Source organism: Enhydra lutris, unplaced genomic scaffold, assembly GCF_002288905.1.
Source record: "Enhydra lutris kenyoni isolate GAN:26980312 unplaced genomic scaffold, ASM228890v2 scaffoldscaffold15, whole genome shotgun sequence".
In the NCBI taxonomy this organism is placed as follows: Eukaryota; Metazoa; Chordata; class Mammalia; order Carnivora; family Mustelidae; genus Enhydra; species Enhydra lutris.
The window spans coordinates 61,513,681-61,537,357 of record NW_019154099.1 but is presented as its reverse complement, the minus strand read 5'-3'; the positions used below and the strand labels follow the sequence as shown (position 1 = coordinate 61,537,357).

General features: G+C 55.2%; 1 protein-coding gene across 5 annotated transcripts in view; it reads right to left on the bottom strand.

Moving 5' to 3' along the window:
• LOC111146897 (Rho guanine nucleotide exchange factor 7) overlaps positions 1 to 23,677 on the bottom strand; it is a 122,435-nt gene that overhangs the window by 27,022 nt on the left and 71,736 nt on the right. For 4 of the 5 annotated variants that reach the window (XM_022502626.1, XM_022502627.1, XM_022502630.1 and 1 more), the window contains 7 exons: positions 21,255 to 21,343; positions 10,577 to 10,671; positions 10,274 to 10,369; positions 7,746 to 7,868; positions 2,106 to 2,244; positions 1,341 to 1,400; positions 531 to 677 (listed from right to left, as the gene is read on the bottom strand). In XM_022502626.1, the coding sequence (XP_022358334.1) occupies positions 531 to 677; positions 1,341 to 1,400; positions 2,106 to 2,244; positions 7,746 to 7,868; positions 10,274 to 10,369; positions 10,577 to 10,671; positions 21,255 to 21,343 (749 nt within the window). Of the gene's footprint in view, positions 1 to 530; positions 678 to 1,340; positions 1,401 to 2,105; positions 2,245 to 7,745; positions 7,869 to 10,273; positions 10,370 to 10,576; positions 10,672 to 13,140; positions 13,192 to 21,254; positions 21,344 to 23,677 lie in introns of those variants that run through there. The other variant, XM_022502631.1, reaches the window with a different exon arrangement.

Sequence of the window (23,677 nt, the reverse complement as noted above, 5' to 3'; positions counted from 1 at the left end):
GCGGCGGCAAGAAGGCCAGGGCAGGCGGGGACACACACCCCGCTCTGTGGCGACAGCTGCGACACCGTCCTGTGTGGAGGCCACCCTTCAGGGGACACAGGCTGGCCACCACTCATCCTGGATGACCTACGCTGCTCAAGTGGCCCGCTAGGAGCTGAGCCCCACTGGCCAAGCCGAAGCCACTTTTACGTCACATAAGGCGGACAACAAATGAGGATACAGGAATTCTATTAAAATGACATTCCTTCATAAGCTCTAATCATGTGATGACAAAAGCGTAACATTCTAAGGTATTTACGTTCTTGACTCACTGAGGAATCGGAGAAAGCGTCTACAAAACACATTTCACTGAATACAAATTATGTTCCGCTCTCAACTCCGTTTCTTCCCAAGACGTCTTAGGCTGTTTCAGGAAAGACAGTCTGGAGAGGGGGACAGGACAGGACCACTGCCAGTCCAGCAGCCACCCTGTCCCTCCACTCCATTCTGCACCCACACGCTCTGCAGAGGGGAGCCCGGGCCCTGCGTACCTCACTCCCGGCGCACTGAACCATGACCTGAGACATGTACACAACACCGCCCAGGGTCGAAATGTCGTCTCCCTCCCAGCTCCGGATGGCCTCCGTCAGAATCTGCAACTCCAGTTCCTTCCTTTTCCGTACTTCCTGACACTGGGCCTGAGACACAGAACACCAGTGTTAGAAGACACAGAAGCCTCCAGAACCTGCAGTGTTGGCCGTACTACTTCGTCACTTCTTAAGACAGACAATCCACTCAGCGAGGGTCCGCGTTATTCAGGAGCACGGGAGTAAGAGTGGCGACGCCCACGGCAGCTCCGGACTCAAGCATTATTTTAGATCCAGCAGATCTTGCTACTCTTAGGAAAAAAAAACGCAGACTGGACAAGGACGTATTGTCTGGTTTTACTGGTCTCTGCTGGCACAAAGACTGAGCAAGGGAAGGAAAGCAAGCGCTGTAAGACACATTCCAGAAACACCAGGGATGTGACAGCCCAGGGACAGGGTGGGGCCCCACTCGTCCTCCGGAAGACACAGTCCGTAGAAAAGGACCTTTACAAGCAACCACAGCATCAAACATGTGGTAGCTTTTTAAAGGTTCAACTCTTTGTAATTTTCCTGGTGTCCTTAGCCCAGTAAAGCATGCGAGATTACCACCACGGTAAACAAACTAGCACGTTCATTTCTATTTCAATACACCCAAATTCTAACTCTCAGTTTCTTCTATCATCACACTTTTTTAGGTAACAAACATTTTTCTACATTCCCTTGTCGTAATAATGCCTGGGAGGAAAAGCCCTAATATTTAGCTAAATCACTTACCGAGAGATTTTTGAAGGCCGTCATGGATTTCTGAATATCTTGTCTATCCGGATGATAATCCTGTGAATAGAAGAAGTATCATTAGCTTTCATAATGTAAAGTCTTTTTTCTTCAAAAGGCACCGTACAGACCAGCTTGAAACTTGCCCAATGCTTTTCAACCGACAACAGATCTGACTTTCCTCATTAAAGCGCCATTCTTGTTCTCAGGGAGCCGCTGGGCTCTGGGGAAACGACAGTCTAGAAAAGCCCACGGCAGGAGTCCGCACCCACCCCCGCAACCAGCCTCCCACGGAGCCTGTGCTCCGGCGCCCGAGAGCAGAGGTGGGCGGCGGGGCAGGGGCCACAGGGCCCTCCAGACAGCGACCTGGACACAAGGCCCCGCCGGGCCTACAGCCCAGCACTCCGACACAACACAAGCCTGCGCCAGGAAGTGCCGGGCTCCCTTCTGTCACTCCTGTGCAAACGCAGCCCCAACGACCTACGGCCAAGTGCCCCTAACGCGGCACCTCAATGCCTCGCGGAACAGAGATGTGCGTTCTCTAGTTTGGGGAGGTTTTTCTATCAGCAGCCATGGGTGACAGAGGACAGGAAGGACATGTTTTATATGGAGCTGGGGAAAGGAGAAAACTTAGTATTTTACAAAATCGTTTTTGAAAATCCATTAGGTCAAAACCCCACAAAGCACTCTGGCCGGCTGCGGCCTCTGAAGTGGACGGAGAGTGTCCCCGATGGGCTCGGCTTCCGAGCGGCAGGCGCGCCGTACCTCCATGTGTCTCTCCAGCTCCTTGAGCAGCGTGGGGTACTTGTCCAGGCGCATGAAGGGTCTGCTGAGGCCGGTGGTGAGCACCAGGATCCCCGGGCTGCTGGCGCCTCTGCTCTCCATGAACTCGCCCAGCTGCTCACTGGCCGCCGTGCCGCGGGGAGAGAGCAGACAGCAGTGAGCGCGTGCGCCGAAGCGGGGGCCGCCCTCCCCGCCAGCAGCCCCGGGTCGTGACACGGAACGGGGTCCCTGGAACACTGGACACAGAGAGCCCAACAGGTGCGGGCCGCGCTGGCCCATCTCGGGGGCGCGCCCGCTCGGGGAGGTGCGGGAGCCTAGTTCCCAAAGGAGTGGCCCATTCGCAGCAAGTGCCCTCCAAGCTAGAACAGACGGCGACTCTCCGGGCACCTCGAGGTGGCTTAAAACACACACACACGCACAAGGTTAAGGCTGCTTCCCGCTACCGTGACCTACAGCAAGGCACCCCCGGCCCAACAGCCCCGGGAGCGCTCTGTGAGGAACGCGGCTGAGACAGCACGACTGAGGCTTCACGGCGTCAACAGCACCGCCCCACCGTCACATCTCAGAGCCTCTCGGTCGAGGAAGACCGTCACCCGCGTCCGCCGACGCGGACCCTGAGCGCGCCGTCAGAAATTAAAGACGCTGGAAGCCACACCTGCGTATTTTCCGCAGTCCTGTCATCCTCACCCTGTTTCTCATCTGACTCCACGACCACCACACCAGCTCCACCCCGAGTCTCAGTCCCACAGCACAGCGTCTGGGACGACCCGAGCAAGCCAGTGAGTGCAGCCGTGCGCATCAATCTGGGTCGGTGACAGACCCATCAGGACTCAACCTGGGGACCGGGGCTCTGCCCCTGCGCCCCAACCGCACCCCTATGCTCCCCACTGTTGTCCTTGCATCATTCCAGGCACGGAGACGTGAGGGACAGACAGGCTGGGGGGAGGACATACCAGCTCAGGTCACCACCCTGACCTCTGAGCCCCCATGTCCCCTACTGGGAGGAACACCAAGTGAAGCCAAAAAACATGGAAACCCTGAAGAACACCTGAGCACATCGGTCGTCAGTGCAGGTGACCTGGTCTGACCTCGGGGACCCCCAGCCACTGCCTCACCTCCTCTGACCCCTCACCCCCAACTCAACGACACCTGCCACTGCCCGAGCTTCTCAGGAGCATCAGCCACGCTAGGGCTCCTGGTGAAAACGGACACACTTCGAGGCGGCTAGTTCAAAAGTACTGAGCACGGCCGCTTCCTCCAGTTCGACTAACAGGACTCCCCGTGGAAACAAGAGGACAAAAATCGGGGTTGGCACAAGCCGCCTCTAACCCAGCCGCGACGGACCCTGAACATCCACAGGGAAAGCTGTTCACGTAGCTAAACCCACTTAGACATAAAAGGCTGCACATTCCAGGTTGAAAGCAAAGGAATCGGTCACCGTGAAACTGGTCTGACACTTCTTAAGCACACAAGACCTCCTCGGCGCTCTCTACCTGAAGCCGGGCTTATGAAAACGAGGTGGCCCGGTTGGGCCAGCGGCACTCCCCGAAGCCAGGGCGCGTACCCAGGCTGTGTCAGCGGCACGGGACTAACGAGGTGAGGGGCCGGGGCCGCCTGCCTAGCTCCCCTCCTGTACCGACACCTCCGCTTCTTGAAGTCAACCTTCCGAATTAATTTCTATATTCACATTCTGGCGGTGTTAGCAAGGCCAAAGCAACTCCTTGAAAAGGGGAAGGTTTCACACAATCCTAGCTCTAGAAACTCACCACACGTGACGTTTTCTCATTTCTGTAAGAATAAGGCTTCAGGGTTTTTCACCTGCAAGGCAGCCCTTCACGGTGACAGACTTAAGTCATCAAAGAAGCCACCAAGCTTCCTCTAGAAGCGCGTGGGTGTAAGACCGGGGCAGCCTGCGTGTGTCTGTAACGCGCTCTCGGACACTGGTTTCCTCCCGACAGCCCCCGACCGCAGTTACTGAAGCCGGGCACAGCGGGGTGTCACCGCCACCTTGTTGTGCGTGGGTCCGGTGTCTGCCCGAGGCTGTGGGGACCTACGGGCCAGGAGCAGCACCTTGGAGCACCTGCCGCAGAGTCAGACACTTTATCGCCATTTTGCTTCCTCCCTCCTTCCACATCGGCCTCTGCCCACTGGGACGGGCGGGTAACTGTGGAGCCCAGGCGGGCTTTCTCCCGGTCACTGCCTTCTCTCAGCTCGGATGGAAGAGAGGACGGCAGCCCGGAGAACGCATCGGGAGGGAAGGCAGGAGAGGGATGACCCACTTTCGGACAAGCACTCTGCTGGGCACCTGAGACACTTCTGTACATAATCCCCAGGCACATGAGCGAGCCTGCCACACAGCTGTCCTCTTATGCACGTTCACAGAACAGGGCACCCCATGAGGATGGAGGCCCCCATCCTCCCTGCTAGTGGGGTGGCTGACCCCGAGGAGAGCCCCAGAGCTTACGCCAGACTCAAGCGCCTGGTGTGGCCCCTGTGACCGTGCTGTCCTCCTTTGTGTCTCACACACGCGGTGCCTGCCCCTCACACCTTCATCCTCAAATGCCCGTCTCTGCCAACTACCGCATCCATCCCTAAAGCAGCGGAGTGGAAGGACGGACTGACGACAAAGAAATGGGTATGTTAGCAGCATCTCTCGCAGTGTGTGAACCAGTCAAGCACAGTCCCACAAAAGCGGAACGCTGCGGGACTGAAAGTACATTCCACAACTCCTTCAAACACAATCCACGAGGAAGCTTTCCTATCCCAAGAAAATCACAGGAAGTCCATTCGGAATGGTCTTTTTTTTTTTTTTATATTTCTGCACATGAAATTTCCTAACTGTCGTTATGGCAGAAAAAAAGTAACAGAACTACACAAGTTCTACTTCTCGCCTCCTCCAGAAACACCCTTGAACTAAAAATTTAAAATGACATTTCTGCAAACAAAAGACTTAACTTCTTTTAACATCCAAGATCCCAGAACGCCAGAACATGTACACAGTTAAGTTTTTATAGATCACTTCTCATTTTAGTTTTTAAATTTAGTGCAAGACAAAACAGCTGGTCACGGCTATTTTGACAGAACAATGGCTTTCAGCCTGCTTCCTCCTGATGCCGGCAAGCGTGCGCGGCAGGCCTCCGCGGCAGTTACTGAGCTGACACTGGAGGAGCCAACAACAGGACGGTCCTAGAGAACACCACCGTGTGGGCCAAGCAGAAAGCAACAGTCACGGTGCTGGGAAAAACCCTCACTTCACAGGCTCAGTGATGAAACACATCACTTGTTCAAAATAGGCAGCCACAAACCTAGGTCTCCTGTCATGAAAATGCAAAAGGAACCTCCCAGCTGATTCTACACGACCCACAGCCCTGTCTATGCGTTCCCAAGATTCACACCCAGAATTTCGACCGCATGAGCAATCACACAATCGCAAATAAAGCCTTTACAACTTCTAATCCGTACACTTGAATCAGTCCTTAAAAAGCATATTCAAGCATAAAAACAGGTTAATCAACCCGTAAGCGGGGCAGCTTTAAAAACCCCAACAAGTGCAGGGAAGCAGGGAAGAGGTGACAGGTTAAGAGGCCAGAATAAAGCGTGGTCAAACGAAGAGAAGGTCCCAGCCCAACGCAACCCTGTCTCGATTCACCCACTTACGCTTGGGAAGCAGGGTCTGACCGGGGGGCAGGATGGGGCCTCTCGCCGCCCAGAGACCTCAGGAGGGCACAGAGGCAGCGCATGCCGCCAGCCCCAGCAGCGGCCACTCTCCCGGCTGCCCCGGCCAGAGCACAACCAGGACCCTCCCGTCCCGCAGACACGCCACGTGGAGGCGGCACAGGTTCCCCACTCAAACTGGTCTGTATTCCTTCCCTGTTATTTTGGGGAAATGCTGCACCTAGGTTTCAGCTAGGACACAAACAGTCACTGAAGTAATAGCCGAAAAGAAGGGATAAACATCGCGTACTCCCAAGCATTTCCCTTCGGAGTCTGCACCTTCGTAAACAATCTGAATCCCTTTAAATGCCACCTTCACGACAGATGTCAATTCCATGGGGAAAAACACCTCATTAGAATCAGGCCCCAAAAGAGCCCAACCCCACCCTCTCCAGACTTCCAGCCAGACCCTAGAGGAGCAAACCCCACCCCCCAAAAAGGAAGAACGAAAGCGTTCAAGGACAGTCATCCTATTTGCTTCCTGCTTGTCTCCCCTATTGCCATGCCAGTAATTCCTGCGAATTCTCAGAAATGCAAATGTAATCCTTGCATTCAACTTTTGTGGAAATTCTAATGCCCCAGAGGCCAAGGCAGAGCACAAAATGGAAGGCATGTGGGAACACGGCCGCCCTCCCAGAGGCAAGGAGGAAGAGCTTAGGGGAGCAGGGGCTGGGTTCTTTGGGTTCCATTTCTTTGGACACCATATATGCTGCCCTCCCTTTCCTTCTGTCACCCGCCACAGGCCGCTGCCTCATTTCAGGACTGGAGGAGCTTTCCTTACGTTTCAGCACACGGAGCCACAGTGGGAGCACAGGCTCTTCGGGGGGACGGGCACAGAGAGGACCGCAAGTAGCACGGACGCCGGAGCACCTGCCCACTCAGCCCCGCTCTCCCGCACCTTTTGCTTCATGCTTTACAGTAACCCCACCAGCCGGCACTTCCAGAGAAGGGACAGCAGCCCGGAGAGGCAAGAGGCCTTGCGCAAGGCTCAGCAGCGGAGTGCACAGCTGGGGCTCCAACCAGGTCAGGGTGAGCCCGAGGCCCTGGCTCCGCAGCCCCGCCGGCCACCGCGCTGGCGGGGACGCTACCCGAGGCCCAGCTCCATTTACAAATAGCCCAGGCATACTCGTCAGCAAGTGTTTTTAAGTTGAAATATTTAAATATTTAACTCTAACTTATCCTTAATGCTACTGAAACGATTTTTCATTCACAGTTTAAAAAATTTTTAAATGGCTCTTTTCAAGAGTAACCGTGAAGATCTCTCTAGCACAGCAGGAAAACTCGGTGCCTCTCTCAGAAGCGGAAGCCGGGCGCCCGCACTCCCCCCAGCAGCCCCGGCCCCACCAGCCGCTCTGCCGCCTCCTTCTCCGCCTCCTTCGGCCTCGCGGGGTCTCACCGAGCCAACGAGCAGATGCGCGCTCTGTTTCACTTCTTTTAGCTCCGTTTCAGGTTGAAACGCTGAAGCTAATTATCTCCGACTTAACTTTTACCTGTAACACCCAGCCCTGGTTTTAACAGGACCACATTCTCTTAGGGCAAATCTAATTCCAAACCCCGTGCTTGCCGTCCCGGGAGCTCACAGAAACAGGAGGCGGCAGCCTGGGGTTAGCTCACAGCTGCATTCCGGAATCCTAACGGCTCCTCCAACCCACTGCCCCAAGGGCTCCACGCTAAAGGGAGACTTCAAAAAACACCCTTTTTCTGCTCCAAAACGCTACTCAGCACCTCAGAGACCCCTTACCAGCGCTTCCCGGGCCCTCAGCTCAAGAGGAAACTAAAAACACCGTGACTGTTGAACGAACAAGTGGGTATCCGCACAGTGCCACGTAACACGTGGCCAAAAGGAGCGGATGCAAAGGGCACCCCGGGGGCCTTTGCCCTCGGGGGAGGGGGTCTAAGGGCACGTACCTGTGCTCCGTGAGGACGTTCACTGCAGATGGGTGGTTGGCACAATACGCAAGGTACAAGGTTTTCATTTGCGGCATCAGATTTAAAAAGCACCCTCCGACCCGCTGCTGAGCTTCCGGTAGCCTGCAGACGTGCGACACAAGGGAGACATCCCAAACTTCACGGACAGAAGGGAAATTGCCAAGTAACAAATACAGAAAACCAGAGTGAGGAAGACCTCCTTGTGTACCACCGCTACGAGAACAAAATATACAAAATCGCAGGACGTGGGCTCACACCAGCCACCAAGCAGACAGAAGCCCATACCTGGAAAGCTCCTCTGCTACCGAGTGGCAAACTGACCCGTCTTTCCGCCTGCACCCAGCTGCCGTGGCCACCTACGCACCGCTCCAGACCCCCAAATCAAGGCTTTGGGCAGGGGAGGATGAGAGGTCACAAACCCGTCAGTTTTGTATAAAAGGGGAATCAGAGAATGCCTTGGCCGGCAAGGTGTGCTACTGAGGTAGCACGGGGACAGGCACGCACACACACACACACACACCACAAAAACACCACAGCCCTCCTTCCGTTTAGGGGAAAGCTGGAGACCGAGCCCACCCCAGACGCCCTCCCCCCGTCTCAAATCCAGGCTACGACAGCTGCTGAGCCTCAAACAGGCAAAAACTCACAAGAGCAAAACAGAAAGGGAGATGACTGGCAGCAACTGTGGAAGCAGAACAGCACGACGACGAGTGGTGCTGACTGGGAGGCCACGCCCGCAGCTGCCTTCCAGCATGGCGGAGGCCCCCCTTCAGGTCACAGCCACCTTATTCCTATCAAACGGACCCCTACAGGTACACAAACTCTGGACAAAAGATAGAACCAACTGTCTGAAGGCAGCAGGGGCCAGAGGGGAAGATTCTGGAGATGCCTGGCACTTGGAGAGGGAAAGGATGCAATTCTCTATGCTCTGGGCCAACGGGGGCCAAGGCTATGCCACGTAGGGCAGCTAAGCCCCAAGAGCAAATGACACAGTTTGGTTCAACCCGAGCTGCTGGGACGTGGGGGGGGGGGTTGGGGGGGTAGAATTCTAGGACCATGCACCTGAGTTCTGCACCAATCTCCGCAAACTCTCAGAATATTCACGATCAAAGCCTGTTTGATGAGGAAAGCTCATCTCAAACCCTCCGTCCCACCACGGAAAATCCAACGGCTAACACCAGCGCACCATGCCCTCGAGGAACGTGACCAAAACACCACCTGGTCACACAGAAGTCCCGGAGGATGCAAGGCCCGAAGGCTGACAAGACATTGGACTCTCGGCCGCTCTGTGACCTCCCTGAATGTTAGGGTTCAGATGCACACACCTGCAGTACAGAGGGAGGCCCAAAAGAGGTGCCGCAAACACTCTACGCAAATACCAAGGTATTCAGTCCACCTTACCCACGGCCAGCGGGAAGAGCAAGGGCAAGCCCACAGAGGCTGGCCTCTCACAAAGGCCCCGCACTGCCGGCAAATGACCTCCGCACATCAAAAGGAAGGCAAACCTATTCTCAAACTACTCTTTTCATGCCAGTCATTAATGTCACTTTATACAAACCAAAAATGCTACCAAAGGAAGCGTGATGTGAGTTTGTGTTTGGAAGCCGGCACTTGCCGTGTCCTTCAGCTTTCCTGCCACACCGTCCAGGAGCAAGCGCCTGGAGGAAACCTGGAACCTCCTTTGAGCGTGGCCGGCGGTCGGCCTGGGACACGGGGGCAGAACACCCTCACCACTTAGGAGGGAGAAAGACGAAACGCTGCAGGAAGGAGGAACCAGACACCAGCCAGATTCCGGGAGGAGAAGTTTGCTGATCCTGCCGCCACAGACGGAACTGAAAAGTAAGAAGGACGCCCTCCTCTCTCAAGTCACAGGTGATCAACACCGAGCATCCCCTGGAGACCCAGAGCCTAGAAAGTGCGTTCGTGTGCACTTAGCCGCGAGCTGGGGGACACCCACTGGCTCTTAGTCCGCACCGGTCCCCGTGCCCGCTGTCGGCCAAGAACAAAAGCCACGCGGGAAAACAGCCAGTCAGACGGCCACTCAGAACAGGCCTCCCCGCTTCCCACAAAAAACATCGCGGCCAAGCAAAACCGAGCACGCGACCGCCACAGCACGTTCAGACGGCGTGCCGCCCCCGCCCCCGCCCCCGCCCCCGCCCCCGCCCCCGCCTCCGCCTCCGCCTCCGCCTCCGCCTCCGCGGGCCGCAACGGAGCAGGAGCCGCCCCTGCGCCTGCGCGGCTCCTCCTTCCCCACGGCCCCGCCCACCCAACGCCGCAAAAACTCCTGCTGCGGGCCCGTCGCTCCTTTCTCCACAGTCAGCGGACAGCCCTACGACAAACTCCAGACAGTCAAAAACAACTCATACTAGAAAAGCTGATACACCAAAAAGAGCCAAAGTAACAGTTTCCATCATTAGAAATGCAAATTCTAAAATTACGTTAAACCTGAATCTTTAAACACCAGCTGTAATAACCTGCATTTTGTAAATTTTTAGCATCTTACTTACTTGGTGCATTCTTCTAAAGACTGAACAAGCATTTGCTGGAAAGAACATATTTCTTCTAGATTTCCCATTAAATGCGAAGTGTTTGCTGAACTTAACCTAAAACCAAGAAAATAACAGTAAAAGTGGTACACTTTCACTCTCCTCTCCCTTCCCAATGCCCAACTGAGGCCCCACCGACTAAAAATCCCTGCATCTCAAACAAGCCGGTTCACCGGTTTATACCAGCATTTCGTCCTCTGTTCTCCGAGAAGGTGAGCCTCGGTGTCGACTACGTTGGTTAGTACAACTGACCATCCAACTTACTTCTCACTGGTCTGCAGAGGCCGTAGATAGGCTGAAAGCACAGTCTGAAGCTCTTTAGAATATTCATTTTCTGTTTCCAAAATGTTCTGTAGCACCTACGACAAACGAACAATACCATTACTGGCCGGTAAGATTTAGTTCATCACTGTCCAAACTCACACGTTGCTTCGACAGAATACCGATGCATTTATTGTCCCTCCCCGTGACCATTAACTACGAAAACCCGCGCCACAGAGTCTTCCCGCAGCTGCACAACTGACTTCCTCTCACTGCCAGGCACATGTGGGACGAGGACACGCAGAACGAGCCTGTGATAAATTCCATCATCAGGGGTGCTCAAATCACAGAAGCACAAACACACAGACCGGTCTCCAACACAGAGCCCTGCAGAGGCAGCCAGCCGTTCACACAAGAATGTCAGGCCTGTCCCGCTCACGGTCAAGTCCAAGAACGGGCAGAACTAACCTGCTGAGGGCAGAAAGCAGAAGTGGGGAAGGACTGACAATGGGGAAAGGGCCTACGTTTCTAGGGTGATCGATATATTCTACACCGTAATTTGAGCAGTCACTGCAAATAAATACACTTGCCAAAATTAACTGAACTATACCTTTAAAATCCATGCATTTTAACATATGCAAAGTGTATTTCAACGGACAAAATCAAGTTCGCTCTTTAGACTGAGCCTAGCAAATGTATATCAATTTCATCAGAGAATGATGGTCTCAAATCATGCTACACAGCTTTATTGAGAACTAAAAGTCCACCAGTATAAAGCCCTTAAGTAGCCACTACTTTGAACAAAGAATGATAAACCAACCTTAAAATGTGTCCTGGTACCTATGTTAGATAAAAAGTGCAAAACATGGGGTGCCTGGGGGCCTCAGTTGGTGAAGCCTCTGCCTTAGGCTCACGTCATGATCTCAAGGTCCTGGGATCCAGTTCCCCATCGGACTCTCTTATCCGTGGGGAATCTGCTTCTCCCTCTCTGCTTGTGATCTCTGTCTCTCTCAAATGGGTAAAGAAAATCTTTTTTTTTTTTTTTAAGTGCAAAACAGCTGAAGTGAAAAACCCCTTTCCATTAGCAATGGCCAAGAGCGGAGGCCCCTCCCAGAGTAGGGAGGGGTGGCACCAAGGCAGGCGGGTGAGCAGGCGGAGCCCGGATGCCACGGCCAGCGGCAGCTCTCGTCCTCAGGGAAGCTCTCCCTCTAACCCTCTCTGCTCGGCCTTGTCCTCTGGAAGGATGCTTCAAGTCAAACCACTAGTGAGGAGCAGAGCCCGTGGGTGGTGTCTGCACGTGGCCTGGACACAGCCCATGCCTGATGCCCCCTCTCTGCCCTCTCTGCCCGCCAGGCTGAGTACAGGAACCCGAGCTCCCAGGGGACCTGATGTACGTAAGGAACGCAAAAACCCCTTCCTCAACCCCCTTTTCCTTCCTGCTCTGTCAGAGGCCCAGCGCCTTCTTCAATGAGAAAATCACATCCCGCATGTTTTCTGAGCATCCACAAAACGCACTACAAAGTGCTACTTCTCTTCCAGAACCAACCATCCTCAATCATGCACAAAGTTGTACAGAATAAACACAAATGCAGTCTTCTCCCCGACTTGGTAATTAAAATATATATGCTAAACATTAAAAAAAAGTAATCATTCGTCTAAGTTCAGATTTCCACATCAGTAACATGCATTCAACATGGGTTCTTCGTCCACTCAGTTTTGTGTGTCCTCTGGGGAGAGCACGGTCCTTCCTAAGTGCAAATCTGATTAAATAACTTACTTGCTAGCTAAGATGGAGAGAATCAGTTGCTTTCACTGGGACATTGGGCTCTGGTTTCTCCCCTGAATGGGTCTATTCATGCGAGAGTGGGGGAGCAAGCCGGAGGGCGGAGGGGCCACTCAGAGAGCTCATTCCTCTGTGGGAAAATCTGGGTGCTGGTCCCAGGATCACAATGTCTCCCTTCGAAGAAACGGTCACCGGACAAAAATGTCAAAGGAACGGTGGACAGAGAACACAATGTGACACCAGCCCCTGCGTCAGAAAATTATTTAAGCGACATTATCCTTTAAAAGTAACGTGAAGCCAAGGAGACTGGTCCTGAACTGAAAAAAAAATTGGATCTGCCACCGATGCAGAAGATGGAAAGTCTTCGACGCTCCAACAGAAACCAAACTGTGCCTTCGCGCACCAGCTACAAGTGCTGCGGACCGTCGGCAGCGCTGCCTTCAGAGCGCTGGCAGCCACGCGCCAGCCACAAAACGAGAGAAAGGAAGCACAAGACGACATCCCGAGGATGAGTGGAGTCCGGTAGGGAGGCCCTTCCTCCGTCAGAGCAGCAGAGCACAGCGTGCAGACGTAAACGCCTCCCTAAGAGCGCACCAGAAACAGCGCCAAAGAGCCTCCACCAGAACGCGGCTGGAGGCACCGAGCGGTCACAGACACGCTCCCCAAGTAAGTGCTGAAGACACGTCCTGCAACCCTCCCACCCCAACACCCAGAGGCACCCGCGGCTGTCCCAGCCACCCTCGCCCCGCCCGCGCCGCCGCCCCTCCCCCCAGCTCGTGGGCACCTGTCTCCCCCTTCTGGACTTCTGCACGCTCTGGCTGCTACAGGACCCCATGTGACTCCGCAGCCGGGCTCCAGAGCTCCAGCACCCGCAGGCCGGCCCCGGACAGCACGGGCAGGTTCCACGGCAAGAGCAGTCCCGCTCTGCAGTCTGACGGACGGCGGGGCTCCGCCAGTCCAGCTCGCCCTCAGGCATGAGGCGTGGAGAGCCTGGGCCAGTCAGACAATGGGGCCACACAGGAGGAGGCCATCAGGCAAGCCACACAGACAATCCCTGAACTGTCAGCAATGCCGGCAGGGCGAAACAAAGGAGCACTGACTTCATTACCTTGCAGACACAGAACCTCACTCGGTCACCACCATTCAAGGAGCACTTGGTGTCACCCATCTTACAAATGAGCTGCAACTCGCACAGCAAATTCTGGTGGGTTTCAGGTTTCAGGTCACTGGTCCTTTAAAAATAAGTAACTAACCTACCTAACAAGCGTAACGTTTTCTTAGAGATTCGATCAACATGAAAGATCATAAACTAAAACCAATTTATAGCAACATAACCCTGGTTTCTTCTTAGGCATGTCCCTGAGATGGTAACAAATCAGACAGCAGGGACCCCCCCACCTCATCGGGCCCTGCCACGCAAGGAAAAAAAACCACCGCTACCCATTTCCTCCCAACCCAGTCTATTAAACTGTACTCACATTTTCAAAAACCAGATTGTAAGACAGGACATGAGCCCCTGGGGAAAGGAGAGGAAGGAGCCGCCAGGCCGGGCTGCAGTGGGGGGCGGGCAGCCATCCCACATCCCCCTTCCCCGGCTCCACACCCTCCGCCCTAAGGACAGCATCCCCCCCCCCCCCCGGCCCCCACCCGCTCACTGCAAATGACGGACTGAGTGGGCTTGCTCCTGTCTGCCGACTCTCCGCAACCAACTCTCAAAACACTCGGGAGGGGCGGGGTAAAAGTTTATCGTTATCTGCCTTTTGAAAGACATCACGTTACTCTATTTCCAAACTTGGGGATTCGTAAGGTCTTAGGAAAGATTTCTTCCAAATGCGAAAGGTTTACTGTGCACCAGCTCCAGCCAAAGCTCTGGGTCGCCTACGACACAGGTCACCAGAGGAGCCAGCCTCAGCACGCGGGGCTGGGCGCTCTTGTGGCTCTGCCACACCCCGCCTGGGGCTGCACCTGTCTGTGTGTCTGTCTGGAAAAGGCCATGGGGGAGAGGGAGTTTACAGGGTTGTGACACTCCAGAGTGTCAGCTCCCTGACCTGAAGTAGAAGAGATCTTACAAACCACCCCTGCAGCCTTCCCACCCAAACCCGGACACTGCCCCCCGCGGCCGCTCGCCCTAATACTCCCGCATCATGAGGTTAAGGGCTGAAAAGCCACGAAGGTACAGGTTGATCTTAGGAAGCGACGGGAAAAGGAAAAGCAGCAAAACTAGAGCTCAGGGTCAGTGCCGGCCAGTGGGAGCACAGGATGCTGGGCTGGCGGTCTCCGTCTCCGTCTCCCCTGGGCCCAGGATGCAGAGGCCCCAGGCAAGGCAAGGAGCCAGGAGGAAAGAGAGAGGCGGCTTCTCTGGAATACAGTGAAGGTCCAGGAAGTTGCTCGAGCGTCTTACGAAACATGCGCCCCAATGCTGCACATTCAATAGAACCAGTCACTGCTACCTGTCGTGACTGCAACGTTCCAGAGGCAAAAGCTACCCTGCCTTTTGACGAGCCCCGGCACGCAAGTCGTTCCCTACCCGCTGCTCCTGTACGTGAAGAAACCGGCACGATGCCCGCGATAAAAGCGTTCGAGAGAACCGGAAAAGTGAGCCAGCGCCACGGACCGCGTAAGGCCCTGCAGCCCTGTCTCCCCAGATGGACATACTTAAGACACCTCCCTCTCTAACGATGACTGAGGAAACGCCTCAGCCCCTAGAAGACCCATCTCCGGAGCTCTCCCCCTCTGGGGGCTCCTCTCGGCTCTGCTGGAAAGGGGGCTTCACGTCCTGCACGTGCGGCTCATGTACTCCCACCGCTAAAACCCACCACGCTCAGGCAAGTCGCAAAGACATTTCCTGTCACCCGGACTGCAGCTCTCCCAGGCAACCCTCACGGGTACACCTGTTTGCAAACACAATAGCACGGGGACCTCAATGATGCCGAAGGCCCGAGTGCTTTTCTACACGCTCTCCCTAACAGCCCTGAAAACCTCAAGGCCGAGTGCCTCACCAGGCTCCCTAAAGCCAACACAACAAGGCCAAGGCCAGCATTACCAAGTTCCTCTGTCAATGAAGAGCCCGTGCAGGCAGCGAGGGGGCCTCCCCCAGGCCCGCCCACTGTCCCGAAGGGCACAGACACGACTCGCGGGCCGGCACCCCCGAGCTCCGCCAGCCCAAGCAAGGGCTCTCCCGATCGTGCGCTGATCGAGGACGCAGACAACCGCTCTTTTCCCGCTGGAAGACAGACAACAGTGGGGGCTGGATTGGTCACGGAAAACGGCCAACTCCGTATCTCCAGTATCTGGGACTTCTTCCACAGCGGCTCTCAAGTCTGACGCCCTGCTTCTGGCTCCAGCAGTCTGGCCTCTGGCGCTAAAGTCACCCTCCAAAGCCACTGCAGCTTGCACGGGCAAGTGGCGACGTCTGCCGCTCCCGAGAAGCCACGCTCCCCTGCACGCGTCTACCTCCTGTGTCAACAGTTTTACATCACTAAATCCTAGGACCCACAGAATTTCTTATTCTGCTTACTGCACACAAACACGTATTTTTTTTAAGTTTCACGTGCATTTTTAGTAATTGTGGACATATGTGCCACTGGCTCTTCGTCGTTCTGGCGCTACTACACCCTTAGCTTGCTCCAGCGGATCATGACAATAATCCCACCGAAACACGTCTGCACAGGGGCACCAGGTGGCTCAGTCAGTCAAACGTCTGCCTCCCGGTTTCAGCTCAGGGCGTGACCTCGGGGTCATGGGATCCAGGCCCACACTGGGCTCCGCACTCAGGGTGGGGTGGGGGCGAATCTGCTTAGGACTCTCTCTCACCGCCCCCCAGCCCCTCCCCCCCCGGCTCTCATTCTCTAAAAGAAATAAATCCTTAAAAAACAAACTAAACTAGAACCACCTTTGCACAAACATCATTAAACACATCTGAGCTAATTCCTCTAGCATTACTGTACCACGGGGCTTGGCGGTTCTCAGAATTCTACACCCAGCGCTTCCTAGCAGCACCGTGGACCGACACGTCCACCACTATCAGAGCAGGGATTCTCTTCAACCTCTGCTCGTCAGATACGTAAACGGCTGCTACCAAAATTTTATGAAAGCTTAACCACACCGTCAGAGTGCTGTCGATAACGCTTGTGTCCTCCCAAAATGTGTATGTTCTGGGCATCCTGAAATCCCCAATGTGGTGGCCCTTGGAGATGGGGCCTTTGGGCAGTACACATAAGGGGACGAAGGAGACCCAGGGGACGAAGAGGCCGGCTTTGTCTCTCAGCCACGTGAAGGTCTGACCAAAGGCAGCCCTCTGTCAGGCAGGAGGAGGGGAGCCCCCCAAAGCCCAAGCAGGCTGGCACTCTCATCTCGGACCCCCAGCCTCCGTACTGGGAGGACTCCGCCAGCCCACAGCGCTGTCACAGCAGCCCAAACGGGTCCAACACCACCAACCACGTTTCCAGTGTTACACTCTCTCATTCTCTCGTGTTTATCCACTAACCCTAATGCACATGCATTAATGAGCTCCTCAGTCCTCAAGAATAACCTTGTGTTGCTGTAACTGCTACAGATGTTCCAATTAACTTGTAATTTGGCTTCCACTGTTCGAAGGCAAAGAATTTATTGAACTTTTATGAAGCCTAATCAATTTTGGTATTTTCTGTTTTCATTCATTGCTTTTAGGTCCTAAAAAGCCTCCTGTCCGCCCAGCATGCTCGTCGACCACATCCAGACCCGCTGGCAGAGAGCGGAAGGCTGTCCAGCACAACCTCTGAGCACCCTGGGCCACATACTCAGCTCTACGGCTCTGAAGATGAGCACTAAGAGGCCAAGCGCTAACAGAAAGAACCTTCAGTACCCGCAGGGGGACGCGCTGCAGACTTAGTCAAAGTCCGTCAGCAAACAAAAGTAACAACCAATCCTGGGAGTAGAACTCAGAATCCAGAATTACTAAAATCTAAAGTGTCCAATTTTTTAGTGAAAATGCACGAGATTCACAAAGAACCAAGAATGTGACCCATGCACGGAAGCCAGGCATTGCAAGGAAATAGGCTGAGGGGCCCCAACGCTGGGCACAGCCCGAAAAGGCTGCCTTACAGCTGCTCTCCGTGTGTTCGCACAGGGACTTCCCAGTCTGCCCATTTCTGGGTGGAAATCATCACTCCATCCTACCACGTAAAAAAGATGAACAGACTGAAAACATCACCGTGTCTTGGATCCCTATGGGAGAGAGGACAGGACACAAGGCAAACCCCCAAACCCAAGACTGGCGAGGCCGACAGGCAAACACTGAGAGTCCTACTCACTGGGGCCCAGGGCCTCAGCAGAAACCAGCCTGGGAGCGACAACTGGGTTGGAAAACAGGAACCAGAACTGACAGATGGCTGGAGGCTCAGGGCGGACAAGCTGAGCGGTAACAACTCCAAGGAGACCCAGCTGTAGCGGCCCCCACAACGCTGGGGAATTTACGTCCAGGGGTTTCGCCACGTTCCCAAAATATCCGAGGAAAATGCCCCTGGGCTTCCAATGGAGATGCGGGAACAGTCCCAGCAGGGACTGAAAATCACGACGATTAATACGCTAAGGGCGCTAGTGGATAAAGCAGGCCACATGCAAGAGAAGCTGGCGAAGAGACGGAAAGCATAAGGACCGCACACCGATAAACACCAACAGGAAGGAAGGACACGTGTGACCGTCTTGTGAGCAGACAAGACGCGCCGAAGAACCAGGCGCTCCAGCTCCTAATGGAATCCTTGAAGACCAAAAAGACACAGGAAAACACAAGAGAACGTGCAAGAACTGTGGGACAGCAGCGGGTGCGACACACACATAACGGGACTGCGGGAGGAGCAGGAACATTAAGACTGAACAGTGGTGACTGAGAATTCCCCCTAATCAGCGTCACACACCAAAGCCAAAGATCCCAGGAAACACAGAACACACCAAGCAGGATAAACGCCACAAAAGCGACACCGGTGCCCGCTGTCCTCAAACTGCAATCAGAGGGGCTCTGGGGGAAAGTGACACATCTGGTAAAAGACTGTTCTCCAAAACACAAAGAACTCGTACAACTCAGCAAGAGAGCCCAACTGTACAATGGACAGAAAACTGAACAGAAACCCTACAAGAGAAAACACACAAATGGCAAACCAGCACATGAAAAGATGCTCCCGTCCTTTGTCACCAACAAGGAGACAGCACGCCCACCTAGTACCTCAGCAAAACCCCAACCACGGACGGCACCAGACACAGTGAAGACAGCCCACGGGAGTCCTCCACCAGAGGACAGTGTGACAGCGTCTTCCAGAATGGAGCATGCTCTCACCACACGACCCAACAACAGCCCTCCTTGGTTTTTACCCAAAGGAGCAGAAAACACGTGCACACAAAAACCAGCACGCGCAGGTTTGCAGCATCTTTACTCATAGCTCCCGGCACGTGGAAGCAGGTGCCATGTCCTCCAGCAGGTGATGGATGAACCGGTCCATCCAGACAGTGAGTTACTGTCCTACACTAAAAGGAGCGCCATCAGGCCGCCGGAGATGCTGAGCACGGGGGAAGCCGTGCACATCTGGAGGCAGGAGGCCCGCGGGATCGCCATCATCCTCCCGACTTTACTGCGAGCCTAGCCCTGCTCTCAAAGAGTCAAGTCCAACGAGGACTCAAGTCAAACAAGGGCTACAGTCTGAGGCCGACTATAAAAATAACCACGTCGGGGCGCTTGGGGGGGCACAGCCAGTTAAGAGTCCAGCTCTTGATTTCAGCTCAGGTCGTGGTCTCAGGGTCATGAGATCAAGCCCCCCGTGTCCAGCTCCACACTCAGCAGGGTCTGCTTCCAGTTCTCGCTCTCCCTCTGCCCCTCCCCTCCACGGACTTGCGCACTCACTATAAATAAGTCTTTTTTAAAAAATGGAAAATTTGAACAAATGCAAATGGAAAATGATGAACTGAAAGGTGTGATAAAGTGAAAAATTCACTAGAGGAGCTCAACATTAGATTTGAAATGTGGAAGAACGGCCAACAAAAAGGACGGTAGAGATTATTCGGTCTGAAGGACAGAGAGAAACGAAGAAACATTAAGAGCACCTCAGAGAGCTGGCGGACACCAGTGCACTGACCACGTGCGCAGCGGGAGTCCCATGAAGAGGAAACAGGACGAATGTCCCGTGACAGTCTTAAGTCCCCCAGAATCACTTTGTACCCCCAGGTTTTGGGCTTGTCTCGACCATCACACAGGAGCAGCAGTCACAGAGCCAACCTTCAGAGCACCACGGCGCGGGAGGACTGGTACTCGCCACAGGAAGCCTTCCCTGGAAAGAAACCAACGTCCCACATACGAACACAAGAGGAAAAAGCAGCACCACAGTCCTCGTCCTGTGAAACCCCGAAGAGCCACAAGATGACTCTTACCGTGGCCTTGTGCACAGAGCCACGCACGGAGCACAACACACGCGGAAAACCAATGCTCTCCGCAGAGCCCCGTTCCCGGAACAAACAGCCAACAAAGAACCAAAGAGTACGGTGGAGGGCAGAGCGTGACCGGGAAAGGTGGGCGCCCCCCGAGTCGGGGTACGGGCTGTGCCGGGGAGGCCTGGCGCTCCATCGGCGCAGAGGCGGCGTGGCAGCCCGTGCTCAGCGGGAGCAGGGAACACTGGGAGAAAAACTGAAGTGCGAGAAGCAGAGGCTGAGACTCAAGGGAAGGGCTGCTCAGTAGAGGAGCCTGGCTTCGGCCAACGGGAAGGAACCAACCTGAGATGGCCAGGGCATCGCACGAAGGCTGCGGACTGAGAAGCACGGAAGGGAAACCAGGCAGAGGCAGCGCAGACACGAGGGTGGGGGCAGGGAGAAGAAGCCACGAACCGCACCCACGGGTGAGAAGCGGGGAGACGCCCTGCTGCACCTCTGCCCACGGCTACAAGCCGCTGCCCCCGCCAGGCCCATGCGGAGCAGCTACGAACCGATGCACGTTCCGACAACCGACCGTCCGGAGCTCATGGCGCCCAGTGAGGTCCGCGGCCCACGGACAGCGCGCTCAGTGCGCCGGGGATGTGGACTCAAGGCCCAGCCTCCCGTGTCCTCGGCCTCCCCGCCAGCCGCACCGACACCGAGCCCCTCAGGACCGCTCGCAGCAGCACCAGCCCAGAGGGACCGAGCCCTTGGAGGGACAGCCCCGGGCAGGACACTTTCTCTGGAAGACTTGGCGCGGGGAAGAAACCCCAGATGCAGACTTTCCACGGGGTAAGACTGATCCGCAGTGACAAAGTTCACTTCGCTGGCCTGGCACACCGATCTATGCCACAGTTCAAAGGGTTGTCAAATAAACAGGAGCACTTCCTATCTCTGCAGCCCACGGCACGGCTGAGGGGCCAGGAAGGACTCGACTAGACTTCACAAACTGCTAAGCTCCAAATGCAGCTTCAGACTCTGAAACACTCACCCTACGTACGTGGAGACCCTCTCCTAAGACTCCGCACCGGCTGACGGATGTGCACAGCAACCCCAGGAAAGACTCCGCAAGGGGACCCGCCAGCGCACACGGTAACGGACCTCCAGTGCTCACACTCCCGTCTAACACAAGTAAAACGCCCCCTGATGCCTGTAATGGCTTTAAACCACATCGTGAGCCTTTCCACAATCTCCTCTTGGAAGACTGGAAATGGGAGAAGGGAATCCTACAGTATGTGACAAAAATGGCACAATTCTACATAAATATTGAAACAAAAACAGATGATTACAAAAGAGAGATGAGAAGAGAAGACGGCAGAACATTAGGTGGTTGTGACTGTGGCCGGTCACAGGCCATTTTTACGCCCTCCCTCGTGCCGTACGGTTCACCTGCATGCCTCGTCACAGACTGGTGGACACACTCAAAAATAACAAGTTATTCTTAAAACAGGTTTTGCAATTACTCACCACATTGTAATAGCTTTTGTTAATGGCAGTCGTGTCAAATCCTTTGGGAGGGCTCTTCAGCGCTCCTGACTTGGGTGACACAGGCTTTTCTGAAATGAAAACGTAACACATTTTACTGACCGGCACTCGAGACCCCCAAACACGCCAGCCCCACGCAGCCCAGAGCGACGGGTCCGGGAGCCGCTGCTGAAACGACCCACCAAAAAGGGAAGCCGAACAGAGACCCACGTCTCTCCCCCTCGTGCTCAGCTGAGGTCAGGAGCCAGCGTCTCCCCGCCCCATCCGTCGCTCACCCCATACACCCCATCCAGACTCGACATCTGACAGACCGCGCTCACTGCTGGCAGCAGGTCAAAGAACACCCGCAGAGCCACACCCACAACTCAGGAGCGTCGTGAAGACAAAATACTAGGGGCACAGAATAGAGACGAAGGCGGCGACCCCCCAGTCTGGACTATCCCTGCAGACTCCGGAGCACTCAGAACGCGGGTGTCTCTGAACAGGTGGGATCTGCCTCCAAGCGATAAGCAAAGGAGAGCCACGCCCAGCAGGGACAGCAGACAAGACACCCGGAAGCCTTAATTAAGAACGTCTGCCCCGGAGAGGACGGTGATCGCACTCCTGAGGACGGCAGGGAGGCGAGCGTCGTGCGTGGCCCAGCTTTACGCGGCCCGACAGCTATCAGAGCAGCGTCTGCTGACTGACAACACGGCCCTCGGGGGGATGGTGCGCGTCGCCCACCGTTCCTCCTCCAGGCTCCGGGGGCCGGCAGGGAGCAAGGGCGAGGAGAAATCCTGAGCGGCGTGTCCTAAGAGAGGTCGTCCGTACGGTGCCCACCCACCTCCCCTGCATAAATCCGCGCTCTGGCCCGGGGGGGCTGTGCTCAGCAACCTTCCAGCGGCCCGTGCGCCATCTCCCTGCACTTCCGCCAACGCTCCGCAAGCCCCGCGCCCCGAATTCGAACCGTCTGTCCAGTGCTGCCATTGTCTTCCTAGCGAAAGAAACCCCAAAAGCCGAACACGCACACACGCTGTGGGCCCCCCCTTCCTGCACAACTGTGCACCGAAGCCTTCCTTCAACGCTGCACTGTCAAGGTCTTCCAAAGGGCTGAAACCGAAAAACCGAACGGTGGTGCCCCAGTTGAAAGAATTCAGCCGTCTGCCCACAGGACGGAAGAGACTCCGGGAGAGAAGAATCCCTTCCGAAGCCCGAGGGCCGGCGCATCCGTTCTACGACCGCACCCTCCTTCCCCACCGCGCGTCTGCAGCCCGGTGCGGAACTACAGACAAAACCGGCTCGGCTCTCCCTGACGATGCCTCCTCATCTTCCAAACCGTACTCTAGGGGACGAGCACCAACGGAAGTAAGGGGAGCGCACTGGTGCCTGAACGGCAGCCACGGAGACCACAATTCCCAACACACGTGCTGCTGCCTTGAGGCGCCTTCGACCGTGAGAGCCAATCACTTGCCAACTGCCTCACTTCACTTCAGACACACCTCGCGACCCCACAGGCAACAGTATTCGACGCACGCGCTCGGACAACTACAAGGAAGTTTCTTTAAAAGAAGTTTCATGGGCGCCTGGGTGGCTCAGTGGGTGAAGCCTCTGCCTTCGGCCCAGGTCATGATCTCAGGGTCCTGGGATCGAGCCCCGCATCGGGCTCTCTGCTCAGCAGGGGGCCTGCTTCCCCCTCTCTCTCTCTCTGCCTCTCTGCCTGCTTGTGCTGTCAAATAAATAAATAAAATCTTTTAAAAAAATTAAAAAATAAAAGTTTCAGGCCCTACCATTATATAAAAACACACAGAGAACAGCAGAGAGCCAGACAACGCAGGCAGAGTGGAAACACTGGTCTTTCTCCCTTTCCCAAGGGAGCCCACAGCTTTGCCGGGTGCTGCGCGGCACCTAGCTGGATGGGAGGGCTTGCGAACATCTCCCGCAAATCCGTGTGCCATTCCCGACGGAGGGCCCTGAGGTAAGGAAGGGCCTGCGGTGCCCTGTAAGCAAGCCGCCCTGCCGCGACACCGACGCCCCCAGCTGGCAGGACACTGCTGCCCCGATCCGCCAGCGGCACAAGGCGGAGGCCAAGGGCTCGGCAGGGTCCCCGCCAACAGCCACACGAGGGCCTGCCCCACACGCATCCCAGTGTCTAGAACAGCCATGCCCGGAGGGGACACTTCCTCACAGCAGAGCGGCAGCGGCCTAGGTTCCCAGGTTTACCAGAGAACTCCTGAGCAGCCTTAGGGAGCCTTCTGGCACTCTCTCCCTACCCCCACATCCCTAAAACATAAGGACAACAAGACCTACACACATTGAAGTGTGATGTACCAGACAAGAAGTCACGGCCAATCTAACAAAAAATGTGCACAAGAAACTTTAGAAAATACTCAGCCTTCCCAGTATCCTTAAAAAAAAAAAAAAGAAAG